This window comes from Pithys albifrons, chromosome 1 (assembly GCF_047495875.1).
Source record: "Pithys albifrons albifrons isolate INPA30051 chromosome 1, PitAlb_v1, whole genome shotgun sequence".
Taxonomy (NCBI): domain Eukaryota; kingdom Metazoa; phylum Chordata; class Aves; order Passeriformes; family Thamnophilidae; genus Pithys; species Pithys albifrons.
Window position 1 is genome coordinate 86,987,602 of NC_092458.1, and position 27,877 is coordinate 87,015,478.

At 47.2% G+C, this 27,877-nt stretch overlaps 2 protein-coding genes across 2 annotated transcripts; one reads left to right on the plus strand and one right to left on the minus strand.

Annotated features, from left to right (window-relative positions):
* The first annotated feature begins 3,918 nt into the window (after positions 1-3,918).
* Positions 3,919-11,081, plus strand: LOC139673257 (solute carrier family 25 member 36-like). Its single transcript, XM_071558611.1, has 7 exons — positions 3,919-4,073; positions 8,224-8,400; positions 8,955-9,032; positions 9,347-9,447; positions 10,051-10,117; positions 10,301-10,584; positions 10,687-11,081. The coding sequence occupies exons 1-7, from the start codon at positions 4,033-4,035 to the stop codon at positions 10,884-10,886; spliced, it is 948 nt and encodes a 315-aa protein (XP_071414712.1). The 5' UTR covers positions 3,919-4,032; the 3' UTR covers positions 10,887-11,081.
* Positions 11,082-12,309: 1,228 nt separating this feature from the next.
* On the minus strand, positions 12,310-27,569 carry CLSTN3 (calsyntenin 3). Its single transcript, XM_071558596.1, is given in 19 exon segments — positions 12,310-12,896; positions 12,981-13,198; positions 14,620-14,755; positions 14,878-15,023; positions 15,627-15,797; positions 16,865-17,091; positions 17,549-17,697; positions 17,877-18,034; positions 18,823-18,879; positions 19,933-20,095; positions 20,179-20,291; positions 20,574-20,843; positions 21,478-21,663; positions 22,309-22,458; positions 22,765-22,973; positions 23,453-23,648; positions 24,592-24,714; positions 27,360-27,531; positions 27,534-27,569. Coding segments are annotated over 19 exon segments (3,051 nt in total). The 3' UTR covers positions 12,310-12,725.
* Between the last annotated feature and the right edge of the window lie 308 nt (positions 27,570-27,877).

A 27,877-nucleotide genomic window follows, 5' to 3' on the forward strand; every position in this document is an offset into this window, starting at 1 on the left:
CATGTATATATGTGTGTATATATATGTAAATAAACGTTGACTATATCAACACATGCTCATGCAGCTGACAGGCTAATGTTTATTTTATAGTTTGCTCTGGGATCATTACAATGTTGCAGCTCATGGCCACAGGTTTAAAGTGCCTGTATTTGACTGAAAAGTATGGGATGGCTTCAGATAAGCCACAGAAATGTCAGCTACATCACAGCCTTGATCCACCTACATGGGTGATTCCAAAGGCAGGTCAAACCACCCAAAAATCACAGATCGTTTGTGTATAGCCGCTAAAAGAGCAGGAGAAGCACAAAGAGGTGTTTGCACAATGTGTAGTTCCTCCCATGACATTGGGGCAATGCTGCTCCTGGGTAAAACCAAGAGACCACCCAAAGATATGGAGAACAGCAGTACAAGTATTGAGACAAGGTATGGACAGAAATTCAAAAGCCATCACAGACTGAGCAATGAAGAATGGGGCATGCCCATGACACCAGCCCATGATACCAGTCCAACCTGGCTTACTGGTTCAGGACAGGGACTTGCAAAGATCACTCTGTAAAAAAAAAAAAGTCTCCACAGCCTCTTTTCTGAGGCTGAGCAGCAAGAACAGCCCCATAGGGAATATACACAGGGTCATCACTGCTGTCTGCAGGGCCAAGAAACACTAAAGAAAAATGTATCCTCTTTTCCCCTCTTCTCCTGGTAAGACAGTTTTTCCCTGTTTCTTGATTGCCTTCAGGCTCACCAAGAGTTTTGTAAAGCAGCACTCATTGTTGAACCAGTTCCAACACTGAGCAATCCACAGCCTGTAGTGTAGGAGGCCTTTGGAAAGTGTCTTCTGTGACTCCCATTGCTTAAGAGTGAGGCATAGGTGCCCCTCCACCTGAGGATACAGAAAGAGACCTTGCAGAACAAGACTTTCTAGGTCTTAAACCCAGAGCAAAGGAGAGAAAAGGAGAAGTTGCATGGCCCCATTTATCCTTTACAGTCCCAAAAGACTGTGATGATACTGAAAGGACTGGAAGTGGCAATGGTGGCAAAGCAGCCAGGACAACCACAGCTACAGCTCTTGGTGGATGTGTCCTGCTGAAGCCACAACTATTTCTGTTCACGGACAGAAAGCAAAGCATCTGATCTAAAGCCAACAGGAAAAGAAGCAAAATCAATGGACTTTGCATGTGAAGTGCAGATAATTTGGAAGGAAGAAATGAAATATTAGGGGATCTCAATAACTCTTGGAGGGGTGAGAGAAGCAAATTGTACAGCTCCTAAAAGGCTGTTTCAGGCTCTGTATTCTTCAGACAGCCTGAGTTTGATGGTACCCAATACTATGCTGAATTTACTGGACCCAATGGAGACCAGTGACAAATTAAAGGTCTCTGCCTAGCTATTCCCCATCCTAACTTTGTGAAATTCATTTTTCCTTTCCAAGTATAGAACTTTGTACATGCTTTTATTAAATGGTGTTCTACTCTTTCTGGCTATTTCTCCCATTGGTCAAGATCATTTGAATAAGAATTTTCTCTACTAGATGCATTGCAACACCTCTCAGGTCAGTGTTGTGCTGGTTTAAAGATAAACTGGCAGGAGAAATGGACCCACCACAAGAGAGATCGTAAGTCAGAGTTACAATTTAATGAAAGATGTTACCATAAATACACTGACACAAAGAGAAATTGCTTTCAACTCACAAAATCCAGCAGTATAACCCAGTGTCCTGGGGCACAAACCCCAAGGGGTTTGTTAGCCCTTGTGGTGAGACCCGCGTGGTTCCCCCCAAGTCCAAAGCAAAAAGAAGTGAGAAACCTGTCAGTGCAGGTGATGGCTGTAGTCTGGTCAAGAGTGGCAGTTGTAGTCTAGTCAAGAGCAGTGGTCTCCTCCTGTCAAGGTCCTGCTGCTCCTCTGGATCCAGCAAACCCTTCCTGAGGTCTTACCAACCACTTATGTACCCTCGGGGAGCACCCAGTCCCTCCCCCTGGGCGGGGACTCACACAATGGGTGATTAACTCTGGGAGCCAGGGGGTATTGTTGAACCGTTGATGGCCCCTTAGCAGGTATGCCCCCTCAGTCTGGGTGTGAGGGTGCTAATGACTCCCTGGGCAGCTGCTGCTAATGGTCCATTGTCCTTGGGGAATGAATAGAGGGGGTAGAACACACAGCTTTGATCACCCCCACACAGTGATAGCTGGTCCCACCTGCTGAACTAGGACAGTTGTCCACAAATTTAATAGGCACACTTTCTAGTCCACTGAAAAAACTATTAATAGCACACTGAAAACAGATCTCTGCAGGTCACCTTCTTGATACTTTTCTCCAGATGACAGCATAACATCAAAAACTAGTCTTAGAATTTTCTAAGCAGCATCAGACTCTCCTAACAATGATTCCAGTAGATGCGGTTTCCCATGTTCCCTAACTTGTTTGTTAGACTGTCAGATGAAACAGAATAAAAATCCCTACTGAAGTCAAAATATTTAACACCTATTGTTACTTTCTTATCCAAAAGGCCTGTTAGTCTGCCATGAAAGATTAGTTTGACTTGATTTCTTTTTCTTGCAAATGGAAAATGTGAATGGTCTACTTCATGTTTATTTGTTCCAGTGTCACAGGGGAGGCAGTAAAGCTATGCTGGCTGGCTGATAATTAATCAGATCAGGGGTTGATGATTGATGATGATGATGATTGATGATGATTATTAAATAGCCAATATAGTTGGCATTTTCTAGTTTTCTAAATCTCTCCATTATCTAGATATCTCAAAGATAACTGCCAGTGAGCCTAATGTTGCTTCAGCTGGTTCTCCAGCCATCACAGAATGAAGTTCATCAGGTCTAACTGGTCTGAAAACACTGACTTTGCATAAGTATTTAGAAATCCAGAATTACTTTTCCTCCACTTGCAACTGGTGCTATTTAAGATATCCATCTAGCCACCATCACAGTGAAGACAAGTGAAAAATACTTGCAACTTTGGTGTCTTTGACCAATTTCTGATTTCACTAACCAGAAAGCCAGTGTTTGTAGTGTTCTTCCCCTCATTCCCTTATAGTGACAGGCACTACTGATGAGCTGGCAGTTCTGTTCTTTTCCACCACAGATAAGGCACTCATTACCTCTTTGAAGTATCTTTGTACTGAACTGGAGTCAGTTGCCATGTCTCCCTCCATTCCTTGTTCTCTTGACTACACACTGCACTTCTTTCCAATCCTCCTCCTACTTAGATGGCCAGTGTAGTTATTCTCCTCCGTGGGTTTACTTCCCCATGTTTGCCTGTGTTGTAGCTGCACGTGTTCAAACTGGACACTCAGTCCTGTGTCACTTGGTGTGAGTGAAGTCACAGCAGTGCAGTTGATCTGACAGCTTGTTTCATCTGACCGACAGGCTATCCTTCTAAACACATAAACTGATATGATGTGTGCTGTTTTGGCAACAGCATGATGTTGCTGTACATTCTGCTTTTCCTAAGGAAGATGATGAACTCTGACACCTTCTGAAACTGTGCATTTGCAAAAGCAACAGAGACCTGAATATTCCCCATCTTTGACGCACTGATCTTTCAGACTTCAAAATCACGGGTCTTATTTGTTCTGAGGGTTCTCTAGAGAGCATTGGTCCGTTTTCATATGGACCCAAACATCCGAGGACGCATTTGTCAGTCCCCTGAGCAACGACGGGAGTCAGGAACGATTTGACTCTGCTCCTGAACCCATCACTTCCCTGTGGTCAAAAAAAAAATTTAAAAAAAAAACCACCCCCAAAAATTAAGTTTGGCACTCTGCCTTGGCTGCTCTGCTTGCAAAACCAACACAAGTTTGTTTGGGTTTGAGGGCTTGGGGCGGGGGGGGGGGGGCGGTTGAGTTTGGTTTTTTTTTTAATGGGAGAGGCTTGAGTGACGGAGCAGAAGCAGCACAGTGTGGGGGCAAACTTCGCTCCCCGCTCCGTACCTCCGGCTCGCAGCGCCGCCGCCGCCGGGCGCCTCCCCCGGCCGGCCCGGGGCCAATGCGGGGCGCGGGGGCCGGGCAGAGGGAGCGCAGCCATGGCTCAGCAGAGCACGCTGCTCCACCTGCTCGCTGGAGGGTGAGTGGCCCCGGGACGCGCGGCCGGCGGGACACGGGGTTGCCCTGGGGCGGGACTCGGGTCGCGGCCGCGCTTTGCTGCGGGAGAGGAGCCCCCGTCTGGCCCCGCCGTTCTTACCCGCGCCGTCCGGGCGGGGATGCAGCGCTGTGGGGCAGCCGCGCAGCGCTGGGGTAAACCTCCGACTCTGAAGTTTGGGAAGAAGGGGAGCTTCCCTGTGGGACGCGGAGTTTCATCCAGCCTGAGCTTGCCGGGGATGGCGGGCAAGGGAAGCGGGAGGTGTGCGGGTGAACGAGGGGCGCCACGGCGCCTCTCCAGCGGAGCAAATGGTGGAGCGTCCGTGACTTTGGGAGGGCAGCCAGCTCTCCATCATCGCGTGGCTGGGATTTCTGTGTGTCTTTTCTGGCTTTAAATAGTGCGTCTGAGTCTGGTGAGTCAGGTGTTTGGATCCCAGCGGTGACTCCCTGAGGTCGAAGCGTGCCCTTGAGCAAGTCCCTTCTCACGTGGCGTTTCGCCCTTCCTCTCTTTAAAGTCTCAAAACAATGAGCTTCAAGTTTATGATTCCCTAAAGCAGAAGATACTGTGATCCTCTGGATTTTGCTGAGTAACTGCAGAAATCCCTTGTTTAGGCAGCCACCTAATCCCTTTCCAGATCGCACCAGCCTGCTGGAGCCCGTGTGACAGCAAAGCTTCTGATACAGCACGTGCAATAACGCACAATTATTTAGTTGCTCTTCATTACTAAAATTCCAGTTTACTGCAGCTAATGCAGTTGTTGTGCTATGCCAATCTTTGCTTATATGTATTTGGCCTCTCTGTTCCCAGTGTTATTTTGTATATATTAGTCTCTTTTATTAATTTAGCATTTGAGCTATATAGTCACTGCATCTTAGCCTTTCTTAATATATTCTTATTTCTTCGCTTTCTTCGTAAGCCTTTCCTCATTCTCATTTTCCACTTCGTTCCTGGAAAACTCTAAGCATTTGGGTAGTGACAAGAATGTCACTAATGGGAATTTTGTCTGTCTTTACGCTGTCCTCATCCATTAAGCAATAATCCTTGAATTACAAATAATTAAAACCCAGAGGATAATAAAATGAGTAAGAGATTGATGAGAAGTCCAGCTCATTGCTGCCATATACAGTTAATATTATTGCTTTACATAAAGAAACAGGATCTTTCTTCATGAAGGAACAGTTCACTTTATCTTCTAGTATGACAACTGGGGACCATCAAATGAAACTTGTGAGACCTTTGTTCAAAACTAATGCAAGAACATAGTTCATAACAGTGTGCAGTTAAACTGTGAGACTCCTGGCCACAGAATAGTAGAGGGTAAAGGCTTTTTATGTGTCCAGAAAGCATTTTAAAAAGATTAATGAAAAATACTATATTAGAAGCTATTAAAAGCAAGGCAACGTTTCTGGCTGAGGAAATCCCTGAGCTGAAAATTGCAGGATGCTGGGGGAGTGTTCTGGAGATGAGTATTTCTCCTCCTCTTCTGCAGGTGACCTTTATTTGCCCATGTCCTAGGCAGAAGCCTGGTTTAACTGCAGAGTTGTCTGACCTAGCATCTTAAATGTAGATCTTTAAGCCATCTCAATTTTTGGCTAGACTAAGTAAAAGCGAAAATGTGAATTGCCCGTAAACCTTGTCACCTCTCTGCATGTGCTTGGACACTTTTCAGATCACTGAAAAAATGTTGACAGTGTTTTTTGTATTTCTCAACTAATCTCCTTTTTCTGTCACCTCTAACTTTCCAGTTTCCCTTTTAAAATGTGAAAGCAAGATCTTGAGACAAGTACTGTTTTTCTAAGGTAGAATTACCAGCCACCTTCAATTAGCTCTTTTTGTCATTGCTTTGTTCTGAAAGTACATGATGTACTGGTTGTCAACTGCTGTTCTTCATCATATTTTGCAGGAATTGGTTTTGTTCTGCTTCTAGAGTAATAACACATGATTTTCCATTTCTCCTGAAACAGAAGAATTTTCCAGACCTATGCCTTTCATACATTGCAAGCAGCTGTATCCTCATGTAGTTTGGGGTCAGACAACATAGTTAAGATTTGTTCTGGTTTTGGTACAGCGCATTTCCCTATCTTTGTTTAGTTGGTGTTCTTTGCCATAGGGGGTTAAAGGTCCCAGTTCACCTCAAACTCTCCTACTGCTGACTAAATTACCACCATGCTAAGAAGTAAGAATTTTTTTAACTCTTACTATTGCTTTTATAATTCTTCTCTATTATCTGTATGTATCAGTGCCTTGGGGAACTTCAACTCTGGAAACTTTTATTTATGCTTGGAAGAGAGGGTTCAAACTCATATCCTGACCATTGTAGGTAGAGACTTTTTGAAGAAATGAGATATAAAAAGAACATTACATAAAATTGTCCTTTCTTATGCACTGTTAGAGAGAATTTTTAGTATATCAAGCAGTAGCTTCTTTAAATGTTGTCCTGTTGTAGTGTTTGCTCAGCTTTTAGATAAAAAGTTGAAACTGCACTACTCAGACCTTTCAGACATCTTGATCTGTCACCACTGTACTCAATCTTCTCCTGAACTGGAAACTACTCTTCTGATCAAGAAAACAAAAGGCATATAAGTGTGGAGCCTGTATCAGAAAAATTAGTGGAAGATATGGTAAAGAACAGGAGTGTTGGGCCCTTGAGTGAATATGGTCTATACGGGAATAACCAATGTGACATCTATAAAAGGAGACTGTGCCTCTTGCAACTCCAGGATTGCTGTGTCTTGGAGTCTGTGCCTGATCAGCTTGTTCATCCAGAAAATCTAAAGTTAGAACATTTACTGATCTGCTTTGTGTTGTCTTCTCAGCCAGAGCTAAGTTCTTGAGTCATGTTCCGAGACTCCGTATCTCCTGAGGGACATTGCTGCTACTTGGCTGCTCTGCAAGTCATTGCCACTGTGTAGAGCTGCCAAAGGCTTGACAAAGCAGCCATGAGTATTATGGAGTAACATAACTAGTTGCTGGCATCAATATCTGCATAACCTTCTAGCTACCAGATCTTCAGCTCTTGGACCTCATTGCAGTAGGCATCCAGGGCTCTGGTTTGGTTTTTTTACCCTCCCTAACCTGTAGGCTATAATAAATGAGGAGCAAAGGCTGTGGGAACAATGTATATATGTGCTGAGCTGTATAGACTTTTTCAAAATAATTCATCAGAACTCTCGCCATCTGCTGTCCTGTACAGTCATGTGTAATTCTGTTGATATACCTGACTCTTCCCTGATGTCTTGTAGTTCTTTGGCTGGCTTTTCTTTCTTTGGAGCAGAGCGAGGGGTTGTTTTAAGCCTCCATCTCTTATGAAACAAAACAGCTTTGGCTGTTGCGGATGTGAACTGTCGTCCATTTGTCAAAGCCTCTTGTGCAGCTGTTACATGCAAATTCATCTCCAAATGGTCTTTTGCATACTGAGCATCCTCTAGAAGAACAGAGTTATCAGTCAAAGGATCTGAAGGGGCAGAAGCTGAGAACCAAATGTATCAGTTCTGACTTGCCCCTGCGTGGTAGAAAGGGAAAAGGCAATATGTGTCATTCCAGCATTCCTGCAGTGTGACTAGACTGATTGATGGTGATGGCTCACAAGTTCCAAAAATAACTTCTGTCTGCTGAAGGTCAGGGTCCTCTTTCATTAAGCAAGTCAGGCTTGGAGTGAGCCTGGCTTTTGCAGAAAATACAGATCCTGCTTATAGGGCCTTGCGAATGTGGGCCTGTGAACTGGTTATGGGTTGAAGACACAGGTGGGCTGAGGGTTGGGAGAGTTTTGTGCTGGCCCTCTCTGAGCCAGTGTGGCTGTGGAGAGCTGTGAGGCACAGTGCCTGGTGATCTCAGCAAAAGGCATTGCTGTGAGGTTGGGCAGCAGAAATGTTTTCTCTGGGGGACTGCTGAGTCCCTGTGGACTTGGGACTGTTTGTCTCAAATACTGAGTAAGGCTTCAGAGTGAGGCTGCCAGATGATGGCCCAAGCTCAGCTGTTTGTACATAAATCAGTGTCAGATCAGGAGGTCATGTGTGTCATGGGCTGGGGTACCTAACCTCCTTTTCTAAAGGGGAAGAGCTGTGGACAAGCAGGGTCACAATTATTGCCCTGCAATGACACAGAAGTCATTCTTACATGTGCTGTTATGCCCTAGATGTGGTGGCACAGCTGGAGCCATCCTGACCTGTCCCCTGGAGGTGGTGAAGACACGTTTACAGTCATCCCAGCTGGCACTGCGGCCTCTGTGCATCTCAGAGGTACAGCTGCCAGGGATGACTGTGAGGCTGACGAATCCCACCCCACCATCTCCTGGAATGCTCAAGTTGCTGAGGTGAGTAGGACAGGGCAATGTGCATGTTAGCACCAGAGAGTTGAGGGCTGGCCATCAGCTGAGGGGGAGAGGGGCCAGAGAGAGAAATGGAAATAGCATTTGAGATCAGGCTCTGTACTATGGCAAGCAGGATAGAAGGTTTCTTAATAGCACAGATACATCTGCTTCTCACTATTGATCTGTGCTTTGAACTCTGAGTCTGCAAGGCAGCTTTGGGAACTGTGAGAAATTTCTGAGCTCATGGTTTGAGTAGACCCAGAAGGATGGTGTCAGCAAAAATAGAAAGAAATGACTGCTGACAGATGTCCCTCCCCATGGTAGAGGGGTTGCAACTAGATGATCTTTAAAGTCCCTTCTAACTCAAACTGTTTTATGATTCTATGACTGAAGGAGAGGAGTGTTTGGAGAGGAAATGAGGGTAGGACTGAAAAAGGATAACATGGGAGGTGAAGAGAGAATGCTACGAGAAATTATGAAGAACAAAGAAGGAGGAGGAACAGAAGAGCCCCCAGCTTAGTCATTCTGCTAATTTCTCTGTTCATTTTCTTCTGTAGGACCATCCTTGAGAAGGAAGGCGTGCGATCCTTATTCCGAGGTCTGGGTCCCAACCTTGCAGGAGTTGCTCCTTCCCGGTGAGTTCTGCTCTATGACAGTGGCTCATGTTGTACACGTTTTAAGGGACCTCTGTGATAACTATTGTTCCACATTCTGAAAGCAGTCTGTCTTGTGCTTATGTGCCACAGGACCCCTTCACACAGACATTTTGTGGAGCTTCTGATCATAGTATTAATATAGGACGATTGCTGTGGGCCTAGTAGAAATGATATATCTGATGTCACTTTACACAAAGCTGTGCTGAGAGTAAGAAAAGTGGGACTGAGACCCCACAGCAGTGTCTACTCTTCATACACCAGCTGTAACCTCTTCTGTATTTCTTTCCAATCAGGGCTATATATTTTGCTGCCTATTCTGGTGTTAAGGAGAGGCTTAATGCTGTCCTTGTACCTGAGTCTAAGAAGGTACACATACTAGCAGCAACCTGTGCAGGTAAGCCTTTTCTGTCTCAAATCAGAGCCAAGGGGTCTTTTAGTCTAAGTGTAAAGAGGTTTCATTCCTTCTTCATTGCTGCTCCCATCAGTCCTACTCTCTTAAATTTTCTCCCTCCACATCTGGATAAGTGAATTCCTTGGGTAACCAAAATGTTTTGTCACTCTTCATTCTTCTTAGGCTCATCTCTTCAAGTCTCCTCTTTACCCCCTCAGCTGCTATCAGGAGTTTCATTCAGCCGTGAGAGGCAGAAGGCAGTGTGTAATTTAGGCCACTCACAGAATCATTTCTCTTGTTTTATCCCAGTTCGCTAACAAAATCCTCCACTCTTGCAAAATTAGCCTGTTGTTTCCTGCCTCTTTGTAGCACCATGGCCTGTAGTAGGGTTTTGTTGGAGGCAGAGGAGCTAACAACCACCAAAGGCTGAAAGAGGGAAGGAGGGAAATCAAATAGCCTGCCCTAAATACCTCTTCTCAAGGTCATTCTCAAACTGCAAATGCCTGTGGCTTGCCAAGCAGAATTCAGAGACCTGATAGATCAGCACCTCTTCACAACCTTTCAATGTGATCCTGATGCTCTTGTCTTCCTCTTACTTCTCTTCAGGTATTACCTCGGCCACACTCACCAACCCTATCTGGTTAGTGAAAACCAGGATGCAGCTGGAAGCCAGGTAAGGGAGGCCAGCAATGCAGAGCCATTCTGTGTCACATAGGATGCTCTTGAGTAGGGAGGGTTCTGTGCCTTGCCATCAGAATATGGCAAGTCATAGACCAGGGGAAGAGTCTTACGAGTCTGTTCACAACAGCATTTTATGTTAGTGGAGCAATGTGACATTGTAACCCTCTCTCGACAGGGTGAAGGGGGAGATGGCCAGCAATGCTCTCCAATGTGCCCTGCACGTGTACCGCACTGAAGGCCTTCGTGGATTTTACCGTGGTGTCACTGCCTCCTATGCTGGAGTGTCAGAGACCGTCATACACTTTGTCATCTATGAAGCACTGAAACAGCAGTTGAGAAACCGCCATCATTCCCATTCCCCACCGCTCACACTTTCACCAAACAACCATGATTTCTTTGAACTAATGGGTGCTGCTGCTGTCTCCAAAACATGTGCTACATGCATTGCATATCCACATGGTGAGTGAGTCCACTCCCCTTGATTCTGTTTACCCTTGATGGGAGATGCCATGCCTGTAGGATCCATCTGCTTTTATATTGCTTCCCTTTTTGTCTCTCCAGAAGTCATTCGGACACGGTTGCGAGAAGAAGGGTCACGATACCGTTCCTTTATACAGACTCTGCAGCTTGTGGTCCATGAAGAAGGACCCTTGGCTTTATACCGAGGGCTCCTGGCTCACTTGGTCCGCCAGATCCCAAATGCAGCCATCATGATGGCTACTTATGAAGCCATTGTACATTTGGCATCTTCCACCTTGTAAGCATGCTGTAGCTCCTGGCTGAGGCTGCTGTGGAGGTACAGGGACCTCATGGTCCTGACATCTGATCTGTCTCAATGCCCTGAGATGTGGTGCTTTTTGTTGCAGATCAGAACTGGGTCAGGCATTCTCAGGACACAAGACTATTTTGTGCCAAGTCTTGCTCCAGTGTGCACAATGTAGCCTTTTTTCTTTCCAGAGACTTGAATTATTCCAGTGCTTTAAAATGTCTGGGCACTGGTTTGGCTTCAAGATGTCAGGGCACTGTTTTGACAGAGCCTGTGGTAAACTCCTTTGAATGAAACAAGGGTGTGGAACTTACTGGGAGGGAGGCGAAGCAGAAAGCATAAGAGTATCTCAGCATATTCACTGCTTTTGGACCCAGTAAAAAACATACATGAGCGCAGTTGGACACGAAGACAGGCTAGAGCTGAGACACCTGAGAGAACTGCAGCAAGCAGAGATCTTGTGCTGCAACTTTTCATGCCCTCAGAGGGGCTCTTCCACTCTCACCTACTGTCCTGCCTTCTTGCTCCTAAGGAAGATTTCTCAACCTTGGCTACCAGCAAATTGCAGAATTTTCCTTTGGGTCGTTAACATTTTGTAGCCATTCCCCCAAGACATCAGGCAGCAGACAGCCCCCTTTCGTCTTGCAGGGTCTGAAAAACCAGACCAAGTAGATCAAGGGAAGAAGCACAACCTCCTGAGAAACACTATAAAAATTCATGCTACTGCTGGGTTCAGAGCCATGGTTTGCCAGTGTCTGCTGTGTTCCCATCCCCTCCCTTCTCTGCAGAAAGAGGAAGACATCTTTTTCCCTCAGAAGTGCTACACAAGCTGGAATCCCTGATAGGAAAAAAGTACTTTTTCATGCTGGTAAAGAAAGCAGAGCAGGTGAGAAGATGAATGGAGCTAAGATTTGGCCTGTTTCTATTGATGATGCACTAAGTGTATGGAAAGAGCCTTATTTATTTTTTTCTGTAATCAAGAATTGAGTTTGCTGCATGTGCTACATTTGCCTAACAGGCTTGGATGCCTTCTGTTCCTCAGTGGGTTCCTAGCCCTCTCTCCTGGGGAAACCTGCATTCTGTTTACAAGAGTATTTTGACCCTCAAAAAGGCAGAGAGTAGGTAGGGTCAGGAGTGATGTGTTTTTCTTGTTTCATCACATACGCTAAAAAATGTAACCCTTCCCCAAGATAAGTAATTTCAGTAAGTACATGTTTTGGACAACCTCCAGTCTTACATTAGAGGCTACACTGCTTCTTTCCCTGCTTGTCCTGAAAAACTGAGGAAGCCCTGAATATTTTATTTGAAATCCATTTATTTTAAAATCCACTTTGTTTCCTCATCTTTCTTACCTTCATTCACTTAGTTTAGGAGTATTGACAATTTTACAAAGCGACACAAGCTGCAATGGTTTGTTGTTTGGGTTTTTTTTTGCATGAAACGAGAATAAACCTCAAATGACAACATTGAAAAAATATACAATATATATATATATAATATCTGGGGAGGGGTTGTGAGAGACCCCACTCTGAGCCCTATGGCTGGCTCTGCCTTTCAGATTTCTGTTCTTTCCAACATCTGGATCATAGTTTGAACTGTGCCATGATCATGTGTAAGTGCCCTAACACATGTCTCTAGAGAGCCAGATGTGGAGTCAGTAATGTGGGGAATGTCCACAATGGGAATGGCAGAAGATGAAGGAACATGGGAAGCAGAAATGACAAATGAGGGAGGAGCACATGTATACACAGTGGGGGAAGGAAGAAGTTGAAAGTAAGACACCTCCTCCTTCCAAGCCATATGTTTTGGGGGGATTAACAGTGTTTTAAAGCTCCTAGTAGCGGTGAGAGACATTGCTTTTGCCGATGATGTGTCGGTCATCCACGTCATTGCTGTCCGGGGAGTCGGGTGTCTCCGAGTCGCTGCTGTCCTCATCGTCCTCCATGCCCTCACCAGCTCTGCCCTCAACGCTTCCTGTTGCCCTTTCCTGGCAGCTCTGGTAGGACTGCGGAGGCAAGACATGGGGTAAGGGGAAGGATCTGACAACCCAGCTCCCTACCCAGCCCTCGCCACTATGGCTGCTCCTCACCTCCATGGGGTTTACAATGATGGTGAGGGCTGAGTCATCCCAGAACATGTCGCTGTCTTTGCCTCCATTGCTGGTGTGCCCCGATTCAGCAGCCCCAGGGACCTCTTGCCCCACTCCCCGCCGGTGCAGGGAGTGGATGCGAAGGATTCCAAGGATCACCATAAGTGCCAGGAAGCCCACACACACCGCAATTATGACAGTGGCAGCACTGGGGACCACTTTGAAGAAAGAAAGTGAGAAGATGTGGTTACAGTCAGTCACAGAAACATGCATTTTCAACCTGACATGCAGGAGCTGAAATTCCTGGGCAGAGCATGGGTTTTTGGCCTAGGCAGGAACATGCCCTGACGTTTCTGCTCCCCTGGGAACAGGCTGTTCCTGCCTTCAGCTGCTGTGTTTTCTCTTGAGGCCTGCATGGTTTTCCAGAATGCCTAGGTCCAGGCACCCTCTGATACTGGCTTGGCCCATAGACTGTGCATGTCTGTATCTGCAGAATTCACCAGAGTATGCTGCACAGCAGTTATGTGTATCCCACTCTTGGGAGGGAGAAATGTGTGCTGAGGACAGTCTCTAAGGGCTCAAGGATGATTTTCAGAGGGTGTCATTTCTGTGCAAGCTGTAGAGAAAGCAAGAAGCCAAATGATGGCTGCATTGTACATGGGGCAGATGAGAAGGCTATGATGGATTTCTAGCAAGTGCCATGGTAAAAGCCTGGCTTCTGCAAAGGAGAAAACTTTAAGTTTATTTAAGACCCTTAGCCCAACTCTCACCTGTTTGTTCTAGGCCTGTACGCTGAGCCTTAAATCTCCAGATAACTACCTCTGCAAAATCTATCCAGGGCTTCCATGAATTTGTTACAGCTCTGTACAGCAGTGACAGGTTTTCTGCTGCCATCAGGCAAAGCTGAGGGAGGGAGTGGCAAAGGCTGGCACATACATAGGCTGTCCTTGAAGTGCCAGCTGCAGGACTGGACCAGCTTGGAATCAGCTGCTTCAGGAAGCTGCAGCAAAAGCTAGCTCAAAGGTGCCTTGTTTATTCCCTTCAACATGGAACCAAAATGTCTGTAAAAAGTCCTGGAGCTTTCAGCCTGGAAGGAACTAATTTGACTGTGTTCATGCTTATGGCACAGAGCTACCAGCACAAACATCTCATCTAGCTTTCAGGCTTCTCTCTCCTCTGTTTTGGCAGCAAGAATCCTCCTCTTGTCTTTGCTGTGCCATTTATCGTATTTTTCTGCCTTGCTGACCACGGCCTAGTCCCATCTCTTTTTTTTTTTAGAGCAGTAGCAGTCTTGACTCACTCTCCTTCTACTAAAGCTTTCTGAAACTACAGAAGCCTGCACACACCTTTATAAGGTGTGTGAATGAAATCACCAAGCTCATGGTTGTTTTTTATAGGCCCTCTGATTACGTGTAGACTTCAGTCTGCTGCTACATCAAGAAAACAACATGCCACAAGAGGAGGATGATTGCACTGTGCTCTAAAATTTAACATAGACATTGGCTAAAGATGAGTGAGACAGGACAGTATAACAGGTATGGGGAGCCTGAAAGGAATCCTCTGCCATTGGCTTTGTCAGGATATCAGAAAATCAGCATCCTGACCTAAAGGAATAAACCAAAAAGATAGTGTTACATACTTGGGTTGTTATGGGTGCCTGCCAAACTGTGCCCAGACAGCTCTGGGGGTAAATGATGGCCTCGGTGCACAAACTGCTGGGAACTCAGAATATGGTTAGGATGAGCAGCTCGGTTCATGCTGTGGAGGACATTCACCTGTAGAAAGACCAGAGTGAGAGGACTCAGCCCTGTGTCCATGGTACATTCTACGCTGTGTGCATTCCTAGTCACTATGTCATATCCATGCATGCAGAAGAACCTATGTATTGGTCTTGTACCTCAACAGTAAACTCGTTGCTAGAGTAGCGCCCGTTCATCTCAGTGCAGGACAGGTGAAACTTCCTTTCATAAAGAGCAGCGCCGTGGTTGATGTGGTATGAGACCTGGCGGAGTATTTCCTCATAAACTGCAATGCTCTCCACACCTGAGACAAGAAGAGAGAATTGGTGTGGGGTGAGGAAGCTCCTGCTTCAAAGTTACCTGGCATCATAACCCTGTAGCAACTAGAAGCTTTAGAGGAATCCAAGGCAATGCTGAGTTCATTTTAGGAAGGGTTCTGAGATGAAGCTTGCTGCTAAAGACCTGATGAAATCCCTGCTTTAGCATTGCTAAAACAAGTGGAAGGGGAGGAAGGACCAAGAGCAACAGTCCTGTTAAGTTCTGGCGAGCACAGTCATGTTGTACCAGTCCACAAGTTGTGGGATGTGTTGTTCCCCACTCATGTGATGTAAAATGTTGGTGACACCTGAGAACAGCAAACCCCAAGAGTAAGTCAGGAGGAGTTATACAAGTCTGGGTGAGTACTCAGGTACCATGCCCCAGTACCACTGGTGGAGAAGAAGCCACCTCTGCAAGGAAATGGCCTGGGACTTCCAAGAACCAGGCGTTCATCAAATGGTTACCTGTCAGAGTGTCTCAAAGTACACCAACACATCTCTAACATCAGGTTAAGTGCTTGTCCCAGTGATGCCTGACCAGGCAGTGAGAGAGGCATAACTGGACAGCTGGGACCAAGGAGAGGACATACCTGTGATGGTCAGGTAGGCAGAGGTGTTAACAAGCTCCAGGCCCCGCTGCTGCAGCAGTGCCCCATCCAGAAGCAGATACTCCCTCTCTGGGTCCAAGTCATCTCCTACCAACGAGATCTCGCAGCCATCCAGGTTGTGCACAATCTCATCTGACATTCGTGTGTCCATCACTGAGATGCAAACGGAAAGAAGACATGGCCAGAAAGTCAGACAACCATCAGTGAAGGCAGGAGTTACTCAAGAGTGGTGCCTGCTTTCTTAAAAGTGCTCACATCATACATAATTACTTCTCCTTCTCTGGCTGGCACTGACCTTGAGTAAAATCACTATCAGTCTAATTGTTGCAGGAGTTCCCCTGGTTCTAATGACATTAGTTATGCACATAATAAGGTCACTTTATTTTGGCATAACATACTATTATCAGACTGGTTCATGATAACATGTCTTGGCTGTAAGGACTCTGTTGACAATGACAATCTGCAAATTAAGGACAACGCTCACACATTCCCAGGCCCTGCATGTTTTTCTCTGCCTCACAACTGCTGGTTACCATAGTTGAGATCTTACCTTCTTTAAAATGGCAATAACTCTGCATTCAGCAGGGCTGAGACCAATCTGCTCTAAGTCAAGGAACTCATCATTATCTGAGGGAAGGCAAAGCTTCTGAACAGAAAACTAGGGGGAAAAAATTCCATTACCCAAAGAGATATGGAAGAAGTGAAAGGACTTGTAGAGCATGGAGTGCAGAGAAATAATATGAGATAAATTGAAGAACAAGATATTATAGGGCGTGAGGAAACTGTCTGGGGAATTCACAGGAGTAAGTGATGCAGGAGGAGAAGGGAGGGGGCAAGAAATAAGGGAAGAAAACAGGAGAGAAGGAAGTAGGAGGAGACTGAGTAAGTGCAGGAGTAGAGAGAGTAACAGGCAAGACATCCATCCAGTGCAGGATTCAATAAAGGCAAATGTAGGTAAAATGTAAAGGGATTAGGAATGAGCAGCCTGGGAAAGAATTAGGAGAGAGTGAGGCAAAGGAACTGAGTGGATAGAAAAAGTACAGGGAGGAGCAGAAAGGGATAAGAGCCGATTAGCCTACATATTGACAGACAATGTGCCTTGCTTCTATATTTGTAAACTCTCTCTTTCGGGTGTAATTATAGGGGCTCTACTTCCTCTGCAGGACTGTAACTCTTCTAGGACTTTACAGTTTGTCTCTTATATCTTGCCCTATACTCACCAGTACCATGCCAGTTCTCATCCTTCTTGGCCTCCACCTGATGAGAAATAGAGCAGGTGATCTGGAGGTTGGGGAACAAGGGGATCCCATCAGGAGACTCAAAGTCTGATGCAGGATGAGCAAAGTGGGCACTGCCACTCAGCAGGATCTGGGGGGCATCAGGCTGTAGCACCACAACATAGCCTTCCACATCAGGAATGGAGACACATGACTCTTCACTGAAACACCTGAAGGAGAGCAGTAGAAAGCATCAGTTGGCTCAAGCTTCCACCACCACCATTATAAAAGAATGCCTCCTGCAGATTACTTCCAGTGAAGGGAATATCCTTTCTCCAGTAGTCTTCCTAAAGCTTCATTGCAGCCTGCTGTGCAAGACAGAGACATTTGGTGGGAGACACCACTGTGTTTTAGGTGACTTGGTCATATCCACACAACACAGAGAAAATTTAAACCAGTCTACAAGCCTGGAACACTGTGAGTGAAAGTTATGCATAGGCCCTAGGACCCAATATTGCAGTATTCATTTGGATATTGGATACTTTAACATTTATTTTCAGGAAGACTTTCACCCGTTGTGAGACTATCAGTTAGAATTAAAATACAAGAGGAGTGAGTATAGCTTTAGTCCAAAAAGAGGTAACCCTGTTGCTAAACTTAGCTGGAGGTGCTGCTTTGCCCACTCACTTGACAGCAGTGGTGAGCCTGAGAGGCCGAACTCCAGGGGTAGCGAAGCGCAGAGAATTCATGTATGCCACGTGCTGAATTGCATGGTTGAAGGTTTCCACATCATCACCCTCCAAGGTGAGAAGGGACTGAGAGGGGTTCACATGAACCTACAAGTGGAAGAGAAAACACTCGTGGTTCCTTGGCAAATGCCCAGAATCCAGGCTAAGTGAGACATAAAGGAGAAAGGTGGAGAGTTGTCAGAGGTGGGGGAGCAGGCAAAGTCCTGGGAAGCAAGGCTGGGGAGGAGAGTGGAGGAGACCCATGCAAGCTGGGCAGATGGGCATACCTTCATCCCTTTGCCCAGACTGTCGAAGTCACTGTAATCAAGCCCCTCACGGCAGGCATACAGGCATTCAATAACCTCCCGGCTCTCCAAGCTACCAGGACGCACAGTGAAGCCAGCCAAGTAACCATGGAAGTAGTGGTGTATCGACAGAGGATCTCCTGAGGGAAACATGGGAGGTGGAGGGTGTGAGAGACATGGCGAGGAAGAGAGCAAAACCACAAAAGCAACAGTGTGAGGAACATACAGATGAAAGGGAGGTAGAGGGAGACAGAGGGGTGCATGGCGCTTTGAAAAGCCCAAACAACAGAAGCAACAATGTGAGGGACATACAGATGTTAAGGGAAGCAGGGAGAGACAGAGGGTTGCACAGGACATGGAAAATCAAAAAGGGAAAAAGAAAAAAAAAGAAGACAGGGGATGTTGAAGCAAAGAGATTATGAGTTTTTGAATTTCAGATGGGGGAAAGTGAGAAAAACAGACCAACAGAAAGACAAGGGCAGTGAATGATGGGTAGTGCAGAGAAGGTTCTGCAAAACTGCTGAATGCCAGATGGAAACAATTTCTTGTCCCCTTCTTACTCTGCTTCCTGTGAGGGCTTGTAAAAGAAACTACACATTCCACAGATAGTTAGGGATGAGGTGACATCTCCTGATGTCTCTATTGGCTATGGTGCTCTTCAGAGACCAGCTTTAATGATCAGGCATGACAACTCTTTCTCCACATGAAAAGCATACTCTATCTCTCAAAGCAGGCTGCAATCCTTCCATCAGCCTTTTCATGCTCCACAGGTACCAAGGACCAATCTGCCAAGTAAGGGGGTTCCTCCCAAGGCAGTGGGAGGTGGCAGGACTGGACTGGGGAAGCTGTATGAGAGAGGCACCATGCAAGAAGTGACAGTCATGCATGGTAAAGAGGGGAAGAGAACCATCTTCTTTCCTTTCCCTACCTTGTACAGCATCAGTGGAGTTCTCGCTTCCTGTGATTTTCTCTTTGGTTTTCTCCTCTGCAAAAGGAGAACATCCAAACAAGCAATAAGGCATTGAAAGATGGTAGTTACAGGATCGGGCAAGTACCAACACAAATGCCTGTATTGGCCAGTCCACAAGAGCAGCTCTGTGTCAAACAGTGCACCTTTCAACCCTAGAGACAGCACATCATATATGAAAGAGGGCAGAGTCCCTTTCCTGAATGGGATGATGAAACTGTAGGACAAGTAACTGATTTAGGGGAGAAAGTACACTGTTTAGTTTTTTTTAATCCTTTCCCAATGTTATCTATTTTGGGAATTAACCATGCTCACAACAAGCCATGTTCTCAACATCCCTTTGAAACTCACATAGCTCCAAAAGGAGGTCCCAAGTTGACCAACATTTGTTGTCTGCAAAAGGCCAATCAAGAGCAAAGAGTGGTGGGAAGATCCATGACCTAGGAGAAGAAGCCTTACAGTAAAGATTTGATCTTGCTAGAAATTGCTGCCAGAGTGAAGGCAAGCAGTAGGCAAATTCCTTTAGTTCTGTCCTGTTTCAGTCTTGCAGGAGACCTGAAAGACCTGGGAAATGCAGCCTTCCATCTCACCAGAACAAGTTTTAATCTGGTAGAGGCCTAACTTTGTTTCTAAACTTATTTTTGTCTTCCAACACAATTCCTGTACAGAATGATTTGTGACTTCTTCATATAGACCTTCAAGACACTGAAATCCCCACCAATACAATAACCAGCATAAATAGTACTGCCTGCTTTTTGGTAAAGGGCTTTGGTGGAAACGCCAGTTCCTGAATGAGGCAGAGTTTCAACTCTCCTCTGCCTGTAAGTTGGTTATCTATTGAATATTCAACGGCTTGTTGTCCATAAAGCTGCCAATGACACCTTTCCCTGAGCTGCTATTACCTTGGTCCATAGGGAAGGAAGGAGCTGCACTGGCTTTGGTGCAGAGGCAAGACAGCTGCAATGTAGTTTGCATCATTTATTATTGGATGCTGTTTCTTTCACCTCTTCTGGCTCTCCCTCCCCTTTTTCCCCATGTGGGAGGAGCTTGGTTTGGAGAGTGGGCGCTCACCAGTCCAGCAGGCTCCGATCATGAGTGAGGGTTCCTGCCTTGGCGGGTGAATGAGGCCATTGTCATGGATAAGGGCAGGGTCATATGAGACACCATCCACATAGAGCGTGACAGTGGGGAACTCCAGGTTGAGGGCATAATGATGCCACTCATCATCACAGACCTACAGCCGACAGCAGAGGAAGGGATCAGCAAAGGGCAGAAGGAGAAGGGACCTGGGAAAGAGGCAAATAAATACTTCCTCACCTGCTCAAGCTTCCAGACGAATTTCACAGGCCTTGCACTTTCCAGCAATGGCCAGTAGAGGAAAGCAATCCGGCAGCCGTGCACAGACAGGGAGTAGTGTGAGTAGCCATCCTCTGCAAGACAGAAACACAAGGAGTTATGCATCACACCTCTAAGCAGTCTCACTAGCCAGAACCCAGAAGCCCACGCTAGCCTGCATGACTGGCACTCAGCACCATATGTTCACAGCAGGTTTGAGTGCTCCCAGACAAAATCTGACACCTAAAGAACCAGTGTTCTGTCCCTGCCCAGGTCCTACTCCCAAACAAAGGAGATTTCCCCCTGCAGGGACAAGCCACTCTAACAAATTAAAGGTAGAGGGCAGAACTGTCACCACCCCAGGAAAAGCATCTCACCACTCTGCACTGTACTGCAGATCACCGTCTCCTCTTCCCGCCTGCCTTTGCCAGGCATCACTGCGTGCTTCATCCACATGGACAGGGTGAAGTGGTCACTCAGCCCCCCGTGGGCATTCGGCCCATTCAACACCGGCACCTGGGCAGCCTGGCTGCCATTGAACCAGTAGATGAGGCTGCTGTCCTGGCTGTAGTGCACCGAGAGCCGAGCAGTCCAGTTTGCTGTGGGGCTGGGCACTGGCAGCAGGTCAATCTCTCCTGAGGCAGCACCTACCAAGAAGGGAAGGAATGATGAGTGTTGGCATGGGAGAATAAGGAGACTGAGAACTCTGGAACAGAGGAGCAGGGTGCTAGAAGGCTCATTGTAACATCCCAGCACACAGAGAGAGGAGGAGTCGTCTACAGGCCTTCTCCTGGAGAAGGATCATTACTTTTCCATCTGTGCTGAGGGAAATCACACAGACTCTGTATACTGGGGCAATGCATAGAAACCTCTGGCTTCCCAGCAAGGAAAGCACAGGTAACCCCTTATAAAACAACAAAGCTGTGGATGCCCTATCCCTGGAAGTGTTCAAGGCCAGGTTGTATGGGATTCTGAGCAATCTGGTCTAGTGGAAGGTGTCCCTGCCCTTGGCAGGGTGGTTGGAACTAGAGGATCTTTAAGGTCCCTTCCAGCTGATACCATTCCCCAGTTCTGCAAAATATAGGCAGGAATGCCTATTGCCCCTCAATGCAGCATGTGAGCTAGGGGTCCTCCCAGCCCACTGACCACAACAGATGTGAAGAATGCAACCCCCACTATCTCTATTGTGTGAGGCACAGAGCTACCAGTGTAAACCCCTCCAGAGGAAGGGGTAGGGTGCTGTGCCACAGCTGCTCTCAGAACAGGAAAGAACCAATTCACCACAGAGTTTGCGCAGTGACTTCTCGGAGTAATTATCCCGGTCACAGCCCTTGGCCACATGATTTGTCTGCAGCTCCACTGTGGCCTGGATGTTCCACAGAGGCTCATCACAGGTCTCCAAGTGAATGGTGGGGAAGAGTGCGAGGCTGCCTGCACCCGGGGTGTACTCAATCCGCTTGTTCCAGCCTAATGAAAAGGAGTGAAAGGAGGGGTTAGATATTGCCAAGGACCCAAGGCCAGAACACTTGGCACACACACAAGTGGCATCTATGAAGTAGTCCAGAGTTTTGGCCCTTTTCATATTAAAAAGACAGCTTTATGCAACTGGCATCCGTGCAAGGGAAAATTTCCTGGAAACACAGAATCCAAGTTCTCAGCCTCTACAGCTCATACTGGTGTGGCATCACTCCTTGGTCGGTCAACCCCTCCTTATCAGGCAGAGCAGCTGTTTAGCTGTGTTAATTTCTCCTTAATTCTATTGACTAAGGTGAACCTGCAAGCACACAACACCCCTGGAAAAGTCAAATATCCACAAGATGAGCAACCCCCAAAACAATCTACACTGAATACAGCCTATGAGCCTTATCAAATACATAGCAGTTCACAGTGATCCAAGGAATGGTATTCTAATGTTAGAATTTGCCTTTCTGTGGCTTTGCAACAGATTTAGATGGCTGCTGCATCCCCTGATGGGAGTGGGTTGGTGCCAAAACTAAACTATATGGGCATACAAATTTATATGTGTAAATACCAACATTTGCAATGAGCAGGACTGAGTAGTAGTTAAGCAAAAGCAAAGGGAGGACATAACTGTGTTTGGAGGTTTCATACCCTGCCAGCTGGGCTTGCAGGTGGGTTTCACCTGGATTTCCACTTCAGCATCATCAGCAGCCCGTTTCTTTCCACAGTCATAGGCTGTCACTGTGAATTTGTAGTCACGATCTCCACTGTACTGCAGCTTCTCTGTGTTCTCAATGTTCCCTGGTTAGCAAAACAAAGAGATCAAGGGAGAGGAAAGGCAGTCTTCTCAAAGATGTTCCTTCTAAAAATCACTCTTATTTTTGAACAATAATAAAAACAATAAAAAGGGGTTGAGTCCCCCTACCCAGTGCCACTCTGTAACAAGCTACAGCATCCCACAAAACGTCTGCTCCATCTCTACACCAGAATAGATCAGCAGTGCCAGAAAATTCACATAGCACAGCTCTGCCTGTAAATGGGACTGGCAGAGAAGGAGCAAAGCAGGAAAGAGGGAGAGATGTGCACACAGTGGGTGCGGATTCTTACCATCATTGTCAATCAGAAAGGGAATATTGGGGGTCAGGATCTCATAGTAGCAGATCTGGCTGTACTGCGGTGAGCAGTCTCCATCAATGGCCTCCACACGCAAGATGCGGTCATACAGCTTTCCCTCCGTCACTGCCACCCGATACAACTTTTCCACAAAGACGGGAGCAAACTCATTCACATCATTTACTCGAACATGCACTGTGGCCCTGATGCAGAGAGACATCAATAAGAACTGATGGGCTGATTAGGAGCCATATGCCACCTAAGTTTCAAAGTCAGTCCCCTAAAGCACACCAGTCTGATTTCCAGCTGTCAAATGCAAAGAAAAGGAAAGAGACCTTGGTTTCAATGCAGCAATGCTAGCACACAGCAGCTTGGATGTTGCTTGCCAACCTCCCAGAAAGAGCAAAAGGAATAATAATGCAATCTGAACCTCCTGCCTATATGCAGCAACATAAAACACCACTCTTAGACAGCACTGCCAGAAAGCCCACATTTCTAGTGTAGTCAATCATGTGACAGTCAGTGAACATTTCTTTTTGGGTCCTCTTAACATGTTGAGTTACAGTATCACAGATAGAGAATACTACTTCTGGCTAAATGAAGTATTTCCACAGCAGCTTTCCTGTGTGTTTCTGTGACAGATAACATTTTGTAACATGCAGCAATGTCTGCATGAACTTACTTGTGTGATTTCTTGGTATTTGCTCCATCAGGTCCCTCTCCACAGTCATAAGCCTGGATGGTGAATGTGTGCTCCTTATGTGCTTCACAATCCATTGGTTCCTTGGCCCGGATCAGCCCCTCACCTGTAGCTTTGTCCAGGATCACAGCTTCAAAAGGTACCCCTGATCCATGAATCCTGAAGCCACAGATTTCACCTGGTACACACAAAAGCAGAGAGGAAGGGCAGAAAGAAAAGGACTGAGGAGAGCACATCACATCCCTTGCTTTCCCATATTTTCTTCCTTTCTAACTTACACTCTCCATTCTTCCTCATTATCACCCTTCATTTTGTGCAATTTCTGGTTCCCTAGCAGTTCCTCCTGCTATCCCTTACAGCCAGTAATGGCACAGATTGCCATCTACTGGAGACTATTCCCACGGCAAGGAGTCCTGACCAGCATCACAAAAGATTAGAGGTTACAAGGCTCAAGCTACATTTGTTAGTGCTGCAAAGCCACAGACCTAAAACAGCAACTTATTGCTCTTTTGCATTCCTCAAGGAGGCAAAACAGGCCATATACAGGAAATAGCCAGAGCTTAAAGATCCATGATGTCTCATCCACCCACACATGCAGGAGGCACAGAGTACCGCAGGGAACTGCAGATAGGGTCACCTAAATCCTAAAATTCAACTCACAGGGACCACTTTTCCTCTCCCAAAGCTGAGGGAGGATGCATGAGGAAGCTCCAGGCATGGCCTAAGCAAGCAGTAGGAATTGTAAAGCCTCATCCGTTGTTACACGGAATTGTGCTTACTGTGAGGAAAAGTAGCACTGCCAATGAAGTGTGCCCTACCAGCTTTCTCCGGGGCTCACAGACACAGCACTGTGCATGTGATCTTTGGAAATAGCAGAACTGCGTCAAAAAGTAGCTGACTCCACCCTCAATTTCTCTCCCTGAGGAAACAGCCCACAGCATCTTAAAATCAAGCTGTGCCCAAATTGCCTCCAGACTTCACCAGGGACCTCCTCCAGAATGAGGTTTGGAAGCGTTCATTTCCTGGAGAGAGCTCGAATCCCGCTCGAATGTCACCCTGTCTCTGCCTCTTTGTAAGTCTGTCCCTGTCTCCCACCCTTTCCAGAGCTGTTACCCACCTACCTGCATAGCGCAGTGGAGCATCTTTGTCCAGAGCAAACAGTGGTGGGTTGAGCAGGACTGTGTTGTCATTCTCCATGACGATGCCCTGGTACTCGGCTTCAATCCAGGGTTTGTGCTTGTTTGCTGAGGTGGATTTGGGGCAAGGGATGGAGGACAGGAATGTATTAGCCACCAGTGTCAGATTCAGTAGGAAACAAATAGAATATCATTCAATGGCAACTAACCACCACCCCTCCCCACCTTCTTCTATAGAAATAAAGAAGTCTAAAATAGGCTGGAAGGAAGAAATTATCTTTATTTAGTTCTACTCTTGGGAGACCTCATCAGAAACAATGTGTTCCTTCTGGTCTCCTCATTACTATCTTAACAGAAACATGTGAACAGGCATCTGGGTGTCCAGGAAAGCTGGAGCAGTTTAAAAAGAAAGTGAACTCAAGAGGCAGAAGTAGCCTGATCCTGGAGACATATTCCAAATGCTAAATCCTTTAGCTCAGTGAAGCCATAATTAAAGGATCCAGGCTTCATCTTCCCTTGAAGACTAGGGAGACTAGTCTTGCATGCAGCCATTATCACTTTGGTCTTGCATCCTCTGGACTAAGGCCCAGGACCTACATACACGCCCAGGTACCTTTTCAGTCTGCCATCCTGTGCACATAATAACCTACTCTGAGAGTCCCTTGCTCCTTCCTTCCCTACTCCATGGTGAGCACCATATTCCCTTGGTCCCTCCTTGCTAATCCTGTTGGCTGGAGCCCAGCCAGGCTTGGCATGGAGGCAGCAGCCAGCAGGAGGCTCTGAAAAATGTCACAGGCCCAGAAATAGCAAATTAATCTTTATCACACAGGCTCCGGGGCAGGGAAAGGGAGAAATAAAGGGGTGGGGGGGAGGGAAGGGAGAGGAGAGAGAAAAAAATCATTACAAATTAAAAACCCCTCCCCCATGTCCACTCTCTGCCAAATGGGCCTCAGAGATTATATTACATGGCCTAGTTACAATCCCCATTTCCAGATAATCCCCCACTCACCCACCCCCTGGAGACCAAGATTTATTACAACCCAGCAACACTTGGAGCACAGCATGGCTCAGAACTGGTGGGGAGTAGGATACAGAGCCATTCCCCTCAAGGGCACTACGTCCAGTATGCGAATCCATCCTCTGCAGCACAGTGTCCTCTGAAATGCCATATTGGCATGGCCTGATGTGTTGACTCAAGAGGGGCACTATCCTATATAACCAAGCATTTCTTCATGCTGGCGCCAGAGCACGCTGCTGAAGTTCAGTGGTGGGCCAGCAGGCAGGGGACAGGTCAGAGTGGGGATGCCCCAGCACGGCAGAGCAGCCAGACCCAGCCTGGTGTAGCAGCAAGGAGCGTGGGTTGGCACTTCTCCATCACCATATTGATTGAGATTATAAAGCATTGCGTAGGAAACCCAGAGAAACATCCATCCTGCTCAGTATGCAGGTGGAATCCTCCCTGTGAGCAAGTGCCCACGTCTCCCCCTACCCCTCCATTGTCCTCTCTAGATTCCATTCTGTTACGGCTGTAGTTCATGCGCCACACCACCGAGGTGGGAATCCATAGCTACAAATGCCAAATGTGCCCTGTTGCTGGGGTAACAAGCTGGTGGTAGAGAGATAAATCCTTTGCTGCATCCACCTGCAACTTGGGAATCACCAGTCTGATTTCTCAGGAAATTAGTTGCTGGAGAATAGAAAAAAATTTGAGGAATATTTTTAGGATACAGCCTCCTACCAGCTTCAAGAAAGGTCTTTTAAATCTAAAAAAATTTGCCAAAGGTGGGTAAATGTTTCCGAGTGCAAATTCACAAAGGAGAGGGAGAATCCAGAGCATAAGGGGCCTTTCCTTGCCACTGGGCCCCATGAAACCAGAGCAGTACAAATAAATGCCCCTGCCAATGTCAGTGTACACAAACCTCTGTGGTGCACCCGCCCTGTAGCCCTACCAAAGCACGAAAAGCACCCTAAGGTGTCACATTCCCCGATGACCCTTGAGTCCCTCGAATTTTTGCAGACTCTCCCACCCTGTCAGATTATTGATGCACTGACTCTCCTCAGATGAATCTCTCATGCCCGTCTCTACGGCCACAGATCTAGAAACCTACATCTTTCTCCATCACTATACGTGCTCAAAGAACATCTGCATTCAGAACGCTACAGCTGTAGCACTGGGATGGTTTGCGCTTTTTTTTATCTATATCACATAAAATACCCTTTTATATTAGCAACCTGCATCATTAAAATGTAACTGTATAATAATTCCTATTGACAGATTGTAGATGGATGAACTCAGATTGGAATATGGAGATAGGGGATGTCTTTTGGAGACCGCAGGGGTCTGTGGAGAAACAATATATTCTCTCTCAGCACGCTAGGGAATGAAAGGCAATCTAAATCCACACAGTGATAACTAAACAAAAGCAAGACAAGTGGATGGAAAAGGGCAAAATGCGAGGGGAATGCTAGAAGGAGATGAAAGAATAGAGAAAAACGCGGTGGTAGAATGACAGATGGAGAAAGTGGAGAATGGGGATGGGATGGCATGAGGGCGCTCGAAGGGGCGAAGAAAGCCGGAGCCGCCGAGGACCGCGGAGATGCCCCAACAAAAACGTGTTGGGCGAAGGCTGCGGGCAGCACAAGCCGCGGTCGACGTGCCCCTCCAGAGCCCGGCGTGGGGGGCGGCCGGGGGGTCCCAGCGGAGCGCCCGCTGCCACCGCCCGGGACCGAACCCGCGGCGCTGCGCGGCTCACCTTTGTTGGAGGCGCTGCCGGGCAGCGCGGCGCAGAGGCAGAGCAGAGGGAAGAGGACGGCAGCGCGGGGCCGAGGGTCGCCCATCGCGGCGGTGGCGGCGGGTCCCGGCGCGACCCACGCCCTCGCTCCCGCGGCGGCGGCGCGCAGGGACCGAAGCACCTCCGCCACCCGCTCCGCGCCCCGCCCGGCCCCGCCCCGCACTGCAGCATGACGTCACGAACCGGCGGGGGTCGGCAGCCAATGCGCGGGGCCGTCGCGCCAGGTGCTGCGGGATGGGGATGCGGGGCGGGGCGCGGGAGTCGTTCCTCGCCTTTCCACTGCGGTCTGGGCACAGCACGGCGAGGGCGCCTGGCTGGGGAGCTTCACAACCGGGGCGGCTGCCAAGGGAGGCGCGGGGGTGTGAGGATTGGGAGATGCGGGTGCAAGGGGCTCAGACCGCATCCAGACCCCACCACCCATCCCGAGCCTGGGCTCGGGCTCAGCAGGGCGGAGCTGCCAGCTTGCCACCGCCCCTCCT